We start from the raw sequence: 12,372 nt of genomic DNA on the forward strand, positions 1-12,372 counted from the left end.
TATTTCTCTTTATGGCTAAACTGGAGGACCGGTGCACGAATTTGGGCACAGGTGGGTTTGGGGTCCCTTGGGGTGGCTTGCAAAGATTGGGCCCCAGCTTGCGCCTCCAGCTTTGCAGCTCTGTAGCCCCGCCTGGCACCCTGCCTTGGCCTGGTGCTGCCCCCTCACCTGCTCCACCCCCACTCGGCTCCCTCAGTGCCTGAAAGCTGGGTAGCAGTCCTGCCCCCCCCCACCCCCCGCTGGTTGCCGCCTGCAGGGCGATCGGCGGGGCAATCTGGCCCCGCTCGCACCCACCTTGGCCTGGTGCTGCCCACTCACCTGCTCCACCATCCCACCACGGTCCCGCTCTTATCGGGGCCGGCAGCACCACCTCCACTGCTGCCCGCTGGCAGCGCTGCATCGCTGATGCCAGCCATGTTCTGCCCCATCCCCTGGTGGTCAGCGCACGTCATAGCGAGCAGTCGAACGACCGCCCAAGGGGACAATTTGTATATTAGGCTTTTATTATATAGGATAATATTCTATTGAATATTTTCAATATTTTGTTTATTCAATTATCATTTGAAGGACATTTGGGTTGTTTCCTTTGTGGCTATTATGAATAATGTTGCAAATATTCACATGCAAGTTTCTGTGTGAATATACACTTTCATTTTTCTTGGTATACACCTAAGAGTGGAATTGTTGAGTCAGATGGTAATCTATGTTTAATGTTTGAGGAACTGCCAAACTGTTTTCCACAGAGGCTGTACCAAATTACATTCCCACTATCAAGTAAGAGGGTTGACAATTCTCCACATCCTCCCCAACACTTGTTAAAATTTCTTTTTGATCATAGCTGTCCTAGTGGTGTAAAGTGGTATTCATTGTGAGTTTGATTTGCATTTTCCTAAAGACTAATGATACTGAGCAGCTTTTCCTGCACTTATTGATCATTTAAATATATTTTTGGAGAAATGTTTATTCAGATTCTTTGCCTTTTTTTTTTTTTTTTTTACTACTAGCAGCCCGTTTGCACGAAGATTCGTGCAATAGACCTTCATTCACCTGGCTGCCTGCACAAGTTTTCTGCTGGCACCGGGGGCCCAGGCCTTGGCTGTGGCCACCCCCTTCTGCCTTCTTTCAGGGTCGGGGCTTGGCCCCGGGCGGCGGCCTTGGCTCTGCTGCACCCCAGCCTCCCTGCTACGGATCCTAGGAGCCGACCCCCGTGGTTGCCTGAGATCCATGCAGGTTCCCCGCTGGTGCCCAAGGCCGGGAAAGCCTGGGGCGGCTTTCCCGGCCTTGGGCTCGGCCGCATCCAGCGTCCCTGCTACGGATCGTAGGAGCTGACCGGTCGTTGCCTTCGATCTGTGCAGGCTCCCTGCTGGTGCCCAAGGCCAGGAAAGCCTCCGCCACACCCCAACATCCCTGCAACGGTTTCCTGGTGGGCGTGGCTTGTGGGTGTAGCGAAGGTACGGTCAATTTGCATATTACTCTATTATTAGATAGGATCTGTCTTTTATTATTGAGTTGTAAGAGTTCTATATATATTCTAAATACCAGTCCCTTATCAGATATATGATTTGCAAATATTTTCTTCCATTTTATGGGTCTTTTCACTTTCCTAATGATAACTTTACGGAATAAAAGTTTATTTCAATGAAGTCCAAATTTATCTGTTGTGTATGTGCTTTTTGTCACTGTGCTTTTGTTGTAACATCTAAGAAGCCACTGCCTACCCCAAGGTCATAAAGATTTACTCCTATTTTTTCTTCTCAAAGTTTTATAGTTTTAGCTCTTATATTTAGGTATATGATCCATTATGAGTTAATTTTTGTGTAGGTATAAGGGAGGGCTCTAATTTCATTCTTTTGCATGTGGATAGCAAGTAGGCTTAGCACTATCTGTTGAAAAGACTATTCTTTCCTCCACTGAATTGTTTTGGCACCCCTGTCGAAAATCAATTGACCATAAAAATAAGGGTTTATTTCTGAAGTCTCAATTGTATTCCATTGATCTATATGCCTAACTTTATACCAGAACAATATCTTGATTATTAGGCGCTTTGTAGTCAGTTTTGAAATTAAAAAGTATGCATCCTCCAACTCTGTTCTTTTCAAGTTTGTTTTGACTATTCTGGGTCTCTTGCATTTCCAAATGAGTTTTAGGACTGATCAGTTAGTAAATTTCTACAAAAAGGCAGCTTGGATTTTGATAGAGATGTGTTGAATCTAGTGGTCTCCTATCTCAGTCACAGTTAAAACCAAAAAGTCTTACAGAGGTTCCTTCAGGACCTCGCCTCCCATTCATTACCTTTCTAATCTCTTCTCCTATCACACACTTTCTTGCCTAGCCCGCCTCAGGGACACCAGCCTCCTTGATTTTCCTAAAGCATGCTAGCCTCTGCTGTGCCTCAGAGCCTTTATACACTAGAGAACTGCATGTATGTTTTTATATCAAGGACCTGATTGCTCTCTTTCACCACTTATCTTCTCCACTTAAATTTTAATAAAGCCATATTCTTAAAGAGGAGCTAGATGGCTACACAAAATTGCAGAGAACCTTACTCTTGTTAGATGACACAAATTCCTTGGGCATTGATTTTGTCTTATTAGTCTTTATAAGCCTATCATCTGGTATAATAAATGTTAATTGAATGAATTTCATAATTGCACAAAAGTGATACATGTGACTTGTCAGAGTGCAAATGGATACACTGGATCTCTAATTTCCTAAACAGATATTAATCTGAAAAGGAAACTCTCATGTGGATTTTTATACATGCCAGGTCAAAAGGCAGCAAAAATCAAACTGGGAGCAAGAACACCTGGGCTTTAATGTCCTAACTCACTGAGTGGAGTGATCCTACACTAGTCATTTATCTTCTCTAGGCTCGTTGGTGAAAAGACAAACTGTCTTTTAGTTTGGACTTGATGGTCTTAAGGATGCTATCTGACTTTAATGCAGTTATGTTCTATTCTTCATCCACAATACACATGCCTTTACAAAAATGCTTATAAACTTCCCCTTTCTATGCTAAAACTTGTCCCTAAACTTACTTTAAAGAAGCTATACATTGACTATGATTTCATAAGAAGACACCATGACTACTTTAGTGAACTGGTAGTGTTCCCCATTTCTTGGGGAGAGCCAAATTCTAAAATGCTGCTGGAATCCTGTGTTTAATTTACAGTCAGCCAGCTGACATTGTGCTTATTAGCATAGAAAAGACAATTTTGGCCATATGTTTGTCTGGTAAACTCCCATGACCATTTGTGCTTGAAATGTTTCTTCAATAGTTCTAAGCCAATTCTTATCTCTTTCCCAGCTGGCTCCTAAAGTGTACTGTTTTAGTCTCTGTTCTGAAGTTTTACCTTTGTTAAATGAAGTAGTAGTACTGAAATCATGCTCTGATGTTTATTAAAGCAAGGAAACTGAAAGAAATGAGGGCCATTCATGTGTACCTTCCCTTGATGCTGCTTTCATGAAATTTCGGTCGGACCTTCATTTAAAATGTGGCTTTTGGCCTCTTGTCTGTGCATTCTCCACAATAGTGAGCCCACACTAGCAAACAAATGTCAATACTGATGTTGTATTTGGGCTAAACATGGACAGACAGACAATGGCAGCACAGAAAGCAGAATGTATCTCAAAATTTGTACACATGGTTGCAAAATAATCTTGTAATTATTAAAACTGGGATTTACTTGGACATTGGTATTTGGTTTGTTTTGTTTTTTAACACCTTTACTATACCTCAAGAAACTTGACTGATTCTCTGCTATATCTTTAACCAGAATTGCAATTTTCTAATTTATGTACTTTATTTGAATGTCTTCTCTAAAATCGCCATAAAGGCCTATGTGTAATAAGTTTTACCAAACTTTTAAGAAACACATTTCAAATAATAGCAACATTTTAAAGTAAAACTTAAAATGAAATACTATCCTGAACACAGGTATCTATTTTCCAACAACTAATTAAAAGGAGCAGGTTCAGATAAAACTGAAAACATATTATTAACCATCAACTGAACCACTGGCAAGATACATGCCAAAAGTAAGAATGTCCCATTGTATTAGCATTAACCAGAGAAATGGCTTCAGACATCTCTTATTCACACTAAGATCTAAATGCATACAATTAAAGCCACCAACCACATTAACTGTCCATATTAATCACTCACCAATTTAATTAAGGTAAACCATCTTCTCAGAAAGCTTACCTCTTCTCTTTTTCTTAACATTATCAACTTTTAATAGTTCACCGAATCAGTAATTACTTCTTTATGGTATTATCAAATGTCCTGGATACAAAAATCCAATGTGTGGCAAGGTCAGTTATAGACATGTCCTGATGGCAAATAAAGGGAGAAATTTAACCCATCAAAGTGATCATCAAAAGCGCAAAATCTATTATGCCTTTCTCCAGACACTCCTGGTTAAATTCAAAGTGACAGGACAAACCAGATCAAAACTAAACACAGCTAGAAGCAACATACAAAACCCTAATGAACTCTTAGATATCCAGGTATCGATCTGTCAATATCTAAGCTCAATTAGGCCTTTCAGAACAAAATACTTCATGAGGTGACAAGAAACTAGTTTGAAGTCTTGGCTCTGAGAAGAATAAAACCAGTCACTTTCCATAGGTTACATCTAAATACAGCCATTTCTCAATATGGAAATCTTATGAGAATTAAATAAAAATGTAGGCCAAGTACCTATCTAATTAGTCCAGGGGCTGGCACACAACTACTGTTCAGTAAACATTAGCCCTTCCTCAATTCTTTAAGAACTCAAATCAGGCTGATCAAGTCAAAGATCAACCGATGGCTTAAAAAATAAAATAAAGAAAAACCTTAAAGTCATCTAGACAACACATCTTTTAAAAAGTTAATGTTAAAAAGTAGCAAATAAGATCATGAAAATGAAAAATAGATGTTGAAAATATTTCTGAATGGCTCATCGTTCACGGCCATTTACAACCTTCACATTTTGTGAAATCGTCTTCTGGGATGAGCTCTGACAAGAAATAGGCCAAATGCAAACTAACTCCACTTGAGAATAACAGCACTGCTTGTAGCAGGTGAACAGTTTCCCTGATAAAAGCTTCACCACCAGGTATACTTCAAGCTTTCAGCAATCAGGTTCCCAAACAAACCAGTAACACAACTATAAAGCTAATTTTTTTATTAGAATTGTTAAGAAATAAGAGTTCAATAAATCATTTACGTTTTAAGGAAAAGACATTGCTTTCTAACACATAATATTTCTTCCAGGTCTAAGGAAATGAAGCTTATTTATTCACACATTGAAAAGTAATACTATAGTGAAGTCTTTTTATGACTCGAGGATGAAATATTTAAGAAATAAAGGTATGGAAAGAACAGGACTTGGTCCAAGAAGTCTTGAGATCAAGTACTAGAGTTGCCATTTACTGTATAAGTTTATATGAAGTTACTTAACTTTTCAGGGAATCAGTTTCTTATAAGGTTCTTTTCACCTCAAAAATGATATAATTGAAATGCTGATATTCTTCAGATATATATGTTTGTACCTTTATTAAGTAAGTAACACAGACATATTTTAAGGTTGTAGTAACTTAAGACCCATTATAAAACAAAGAGAGTGAGTGAGTGTGTGTGTTTTGGGTGTTCTGACCCCAAACATTGTTCTCAGTAGTTAGGGCATTTACAAGCCTCGTGACACCTGAATTAACCAAGTAAGCCTTTAAACCCCTACAATGAAACATTAAAATTCAATGTGGCTATAATCTCTTCCTTACAAAACATGGACACAAAGAGTCTGGCTTCAAGTATGGTTTAAAAAAAAAAAAAAGGTGAAATGTATTATATTCACCACCCAGCTTTTCCATATGACCACAAAAAAACCCCACGCAAATGAAAACTCACAAGCCCATTGTAATACATTGTACCACTTCTGAATGCAACACTTAGCTCAGGCTTACTACCCTGACAAATAAAGGAAAGCACTTTATGAAGCCAATTTAATTGGGAGGTGACAGAAAACATACAGCCATTTTCTTTAGCCTTATCATCGAATTGGCTTCAGCTCCAATCTCTGGCAAATCCCACTCAACAGAAGAAATTAACCAGGTCAGCAGAACAGGTGCTACGTTGTGTCTGTCAAGGGCCTGGCATCACCACAATTACTTGTACACAATGAAGCAGTAATCTTTACAGATCATCTCTCCCAAGAAGCATATTGGGGAGGGGGAGGAAAACTGAAGGGAGGAGGGGGAAAGTGGAAAGGAGAGGAATAGGAGGCAAAAAGAAAAGGCAAGAAAAGAAAATGAATGTGCAGCTGCCTTGAGGCTCAGCAGATGTCGGGATGTGATGTACGAGGCTAGGATAAGCTGTCGTAGCCTGCTGCCAAACAGTGGTAAGTGATTAAAGCCTGCACAGTTCTAAGCGCCATATTTAGAATCTGCGGGGTTTCAAGACTTGCACCCATTCCTTGCTGTGCTGCCAGATGTTGGCAACCGGTCCAGTTCCTACTGACTGTGCATGGATGGCAGCAGTTGGTACAGCAGCAAAGCAATCTGGAATGCTTCCGGAGATACTGTACATTAACAAGTGTCACCCATCATTCACCTTTACAGAAGGCTGAAACAACTCCAATTTGCTGCCACTTCCCTCTTGGGAAACAGCCAAGATAAAGTTGCGCCTGGCAGTCCCATTTGTTTCACTCAGGTGTTTCAGCTGCCTTGCTGACCTCTATTAGTTTAAGTTTTAATTTAGATTAACCCCAGCACCCCAATTAACCAGCAAGGGGAAAAGCTAAGATGTGACTAGTCATAACTCTGAAATCAGAATTTACCGAAGTTAAAATTATTAATTGGGATGAAGGGCCAATCAAGTAATGCTATTTCTTTTTAAACAGACCTCCAGGCCAAAAAATAATTTTTTTTAATCTTTCAGGCTAGGGATTGCCAGTAGAAGCAATTCTTTCCATAATTTCAGTTTATTTTATTAAGGCTATTTAACTTATTATATACTCTCCATTGAATAATGTACACTTCAAATAATGAAGACTGAAACATTTTTGATTGTCTCCCATGATCTCATACAACTATACACCATTAATATCCTATATCAGGTATTTCCTTTGACATTCTAGAACAAAACAGAGTTCCCTACTCTTCTGACAAATGGATATAATAAGAGAAGAAACGGAAAAAGGAATCAGGACCTCTGACTAGGAACACTTGAGGCTCCACCAATCCTCTTTCCTCTCATTACTTTTAAGACTCACTATGGTAATAATTTTATTGAACAACACAGAGTGAATAAAAAGATTAATAGAAAGTTTCTTTCTCTTTTTAGGACAAAACCAGAGGTATCTGCAATAAAGAATCACTTGTTCTACTGGGTTCACAGTGCAATTTTCCTAAGTTCCTTCCTTCATATTCCATGTACATAATACAGTCATCATGGTTAAACCTTCAACAAGCAACTGCAAAATCTTTGCAAAAATTAAAACACTAAAAATTTAGCAGAGAAAAAAATTATCTTGATAAATAATGATTCAACAAAAACTGATATATCACTGCTGAGCAACCTCCTCAATTCTCTGGAGCTAGAAAGGATACATCCTAAAGCACATTTCATTAAGTAATATTACTTATCAAGAGACCCAGGATTATAAGAAATTATCTTAGTTCTTTAGAATAGTTCAAATGTTTAGTCTAGCTCAACATTCACTAACATCATTAAAAAGAGCAGCATGTTAAGAGGTATGATGTCAGGGAAAGAATTGGGGGATGTTTGTGAAGAGATATTGAGAATGGAACCACATTTCAACTTCTACCAATGCTTTCTGTCTGCAAAGCACTACAACCTATATATCTATATATATCTATATATATCTATATATATCTATATATATCTCTATCTATCTATCTATCTATCTATCTATCTATATAAAAGCCTAAGCGACCGTTATGACCAAAGACTGAACTGACTGAAATGACCGGTCGACCAGTCGCTATGACGGGCACTGACCACCAGGGGGCAGATGCTCAACACAGGAGCTGCCCCCTGATGGTCAGCAAGCTCCCACAGCCAACCTCCTGTGGCTGGCCAACCTCCCGCGGTCCCTCTCCCTGTCCCTTGCCCCCAGCCGGCAGGCCCCAATCGGCCTGGCCCCGATCGGGACTGGGTGAGACAGCTCCGATCGGCCCTGATAGCTGGCCAGGCCTAGGGACCCCACCTGCGTACGAAATCATGCACCAAGCCTCTAGTATTATTATAATCAACAGTAGCAATCTCAATACATACTTAACTGATTTGAACAGGCACAAAAATAAATTAAAGACAAGAGACTTAAGACTTAATAAGAGAACCAGAAGTACAATTAAAGAATTCTGAGATCCCAACCCTTTAGCTCCATATTCTGATATAATAGTAAATAGAGGCCCGATGCACGAAAATTCGTGCAAGAGTAGGCCTTCCTTCCCCCGGCTGCTGGCACTGGTTTCCCTCTGGCACCAGGGACTCGGGCTTCCCTCCGCCCCGGCTTTATCCGGAAGGATGTCTGGTCTAATTAGCATATTACCCTTTTATTATCATAGAATTATAGATAGGACAAAAACCAAATAACTGACAAAAAATCCTCCATTAACATTATCAAAATCAGTTAAGAAAGAATAGACCTGATTCAAAGTTGAAACTGTTTTACAGATAATTCACAATCTGTAACAACTAACAAAGTAGCTGTAGCTATTTTCATTTCAAAAAGAAAAATATAAGACAAAAGAAAAGCAACAGATCCAGAACTACACAGTAAGTTAATTCTGAACACAGAAGTTTTAACTCCCTGTGTAACTCTATCCCCAAACCTTTTGGTCAGAGAAGTCGATCAGCTGTTTTAAAATGCTAAAACCTGATTTGCAACAAAAGAAAAGAGTGTAAAAATCATACCTGGTGGTAAAAATCATCATCATCAAAGATTTCTTCATCCAAGTCCTTCAGGTGGGCATTGGCAGGAGCCTGAGGAAGGATCTCCTATATCAATAAGAAGAAAAAGTGAATACCATTAGGTTATCTAAGTAATGTAGTACTATAAACATTCAAAGCACTGTTTTCCTTAAGATATAAAGAGCTCTTAAAATTAAAGAACAAAAACAATCCAATTGAAAAATGGGCAAAAACATAAACAGGAACTTGACAGAATAAGAACCCCAAATAGTAAAAAAATCATTTGAAAATATGTTTGACTTCATTCTAATTATATATATACACACACACACACACACACACACACACATATGCAAATTTAAATGAAAAGACACCATTTTTCACCTCTAAAACTGGCAACACTCAGCACTGGAAAACACAGCTGGTGGGATTGGAAATTACAGCCTTTTTTGGAGGCAATTCGGCAGCATTCATAGGGGTTTAAAATGCATATTCTCTTTGATTTAGTATTTCCAACTCAAGAAATCTATCCATATGTTCACACAAATACAAAAATATAAATGCTCAGGAATATTTACTATAGCACTGTTTTAAAACTGGAGATAACAAAAATATCCACTGTTTGAATAAATTATAGTACACATCCATACAATAGAATACTCTAGCCATTAGGAAAAATGAGGTAGATCTCTATGTAATGATATGGAAAAATATCTGGGATATATTAAATTTTAAAAATTGTAAGATTTTATAAATACTTTATAACATTTTATGTATTTATATACACATACATATCGATATAATTTAGTTTAAAAGAAAAGGCAACCACATTTTATATATGTATATTTATGTATGTTGCTATGCACATATCTTTCTGTGTCAGCAGAGAAATATATATATGAATGGAAAATAACCCAAAAGCATGTTACAACTATGAACATTGGTTAAATCTGAGGAGTAAAATGTTCAGACTAGGGGGAATTTTTCTTTTCATTTAAAATTCTTCTGAACTTAAGAAAGTATTAAATATATATTTCTACTATAAATAAAAGAGTTTCCTTTCAACAAAAGAATCTGACTATTCCAATTTTGGATCCTTTTCTGGAGTAGCCAAACATCCAATATAAAGCCTAAAAAACACACTTGCTTCAATACTGACATTTCTAAAGAAATTGCTTTAAAAATTAATTTTAAAATTTGGGTTACAAATGCTTCCATTACCAGACTCATATCAACTTCAAAATTAAGATAAGACTACACACACACACAAAAAAAAGATAAGACTACACACATGTTAAGAATAGCTCCAAATTTTAAAACCATTTTTAAAAAACACACATTTCTTTAACAATCTAGTCATGTTTTTCCCACTTTCTTTCATTAATTTTTCATATCAAGAGTAATACCTACAAGGAGGTGATCCGATTTTTCAGTTAATTAGCCTCACAGAAACTGCTCCCCATAATCATCCTGCATGCATCACAGAGTTCTTACCGGTTGTCCTGGCAAAGTCTCCGGGACAGGCTGCGCTGCTGGCTCGGGTTTGCCAAGAACTTGGTAACTAGAACGCTTGGTCTGTGTCCTTCGAAGTAATCTTTCTTTGTCCATTAGAATATGATCAATCTGAGTCAAGATTGAGCGTTCAAAGGCACCAAAACCCTGCAACAACATTAACCAGTGTCAGATAATGCAGAAAGTCTGTGCTGAAGGCAGCTACATTGGTTTCTCTATCTTTCTGTGTCAGCAGAGAAATAGACAACCCTTCTTTCAAAAGAGACTTTCTGTTAAAGACTGAGTTTGTGAATGGCTATAATTGTTCTCAGAAAAAAAAAGTGGCTAATAGATTGTATTACTTTCCTATACCCAGAGTTTAACTCCTGCTCCTTTAATAATATTTGTTTAACATCTGTTCTTTTAATAATAATTGTTTAACATCAACTTCTTTATTTGTATTTCCAACAAGGCCACAATTTCTAGAATAAAATATTCTTTCTAATAAAGTTAAAATCACAAGTCTGAATGGTATAAACCCCAATGGTAGGAATTCAGTAAATTTTTTTCTACAGAATGACTGATTACCAGTGACATCATCCATACAAACGAGCTGTAGATCCAATTTCTTACAACTGCTTCAGGTTGCCACAGCATGTTACTCACACATGTGCGCGCGCGCGCGCGCGCACGCGCACACACACACACACACACACACACACACACACACACACTTGCCTTCCCCAGTTTTCCAGAAGCCAGTTTGGTTTTATCATGCCACTTCTGAAGTGTGCGGTTCCTGTAAACTGTGAAGTCAGCAAAACGCTTTGCCATAAAGCCAGGATAGTCATCCATCTCCAGCTTCCTCTTCAGTGGGGCCCTTTTCTGCTTCTTCTTCTCTCCTACCAGCTCTTCATCTTCACTTGAAATCTCCTCCTCACTAGAAAACCAGGAAGAATAATGAGTCCAATATAAATAAACATTACCCACATAAAAAGCTAGACTTGCATGAAGTTGAGAGTATTTAGGCCTTCCCTATTTTGTCTATATGTTAAATAGAACCACAGATGTGATGTATTTTATTTTGTTTGAAAAGAATGTTCATGAGGTCAATCAAAACCTCATTTAACTTTTCAAATAAATATAACTGATTTCAAAATATTTCTTAAAAGGTAAGCAAATCATAAAATTACATGAGATTGCAAAAACATTATTAGAAATGCATATGAACCAATCCTATACTGGTTACAAGAGGGTCTTCAAAAGTTAAAACATATAATCATACTTTTATGACCTTAATCCCCAAATCAATAAAAACAAACGTCTCCCTATAACCAACTGTTCAGGACAACTGAATAATATTAGTGAGCCAGATGAAGACAAGATGAATGTGAAGAAAACTCAAAAGGGGTAGGCAACAGAACCAGCATTAAGCCCCAATATTATGCGCAACTGCCATAAGAAAGTAATACAACCTCCAATTATATAGCCAATTGCATTCACTGGATTACAGACCCGAACACACAGTAGGTACTCAATAAATGTGAGTTTACTACGTATCCCTCCAATTCCATAGAAAAGAATGAAGCAAAGGATAAACAAAAGGGAAAGCAGTAAGCAGGTACCATACACAGCAGGCTCAAACAAAGGGGCAGGGAGATGCTTCACTGAATGTGATAATTTCAATCAAAAAAGGGGTTTATTCTACTGTTTCCTGAAATTTTCCACCCTTCAAAATAACTGCTTCTTCCCTCGGTGAAGAGAAGATGGTTGTGACCAGAGATTCCATGGTATGGGCACAAAGTGCTTCATAAACATTAATTAAGCACTGACATTAAAATGTGCTTTCATCTACTAATTTCAATAGCTCTAAAGAGAAGGCAAGTCTTTTGCTGAAGTCACAAAGAGAATGACGCACAGCTAAGTATAAAAATTCAAAACTTAATTCCCAATTCTTGTGC

General features: G+C 38.0%; 1 protein-coding gene across 1 annotated transcript in view; it reads right to left on the reverse strand.

The window, feature by feature from the left end:
* AATF (apoptosis antagonizing transcription factor) overlaps nt 1-12,372 on the reverse strand; it is an 87,026-nt gene that overhangs the window by 41,848 nt on the left and 32,806 nt on the right. Inside the window, exons 6-8 of the mRNA XM_008149510.3 lie at nt 11,150-11,351; nt 10,415-10,579; nt 8,924-9,007 (exon numbers count right to left, since the gene is read on the reverse strand). Coding sequence (XP_008147732.2) covers nt 8,924-9,007; nt 10,415-10,579; nt 11,150-11,351 — 451 coding nt within the window. The remainder of the gene's footprint in view (nt 1-8,923; nt 9,008-10,414; nt 10,580-11,149; nt 11,352-12,372) is intronic.

The sequence above is a fragment of the Eptesicus fuscus genome, chromosome 20 (assembly GCF_027574615.1).
Source record: "Eptesicus fuscus isolate TK198812 chromosome 20, DD_ASM_mEF_20220401, whole genome shotgun sequence".
NCBI lineage: Eukaryota > Metazoa > Chordata > Mammalia > Chiroptera > Vespertilionidae > Eptesicus > Eptesicus fuscus.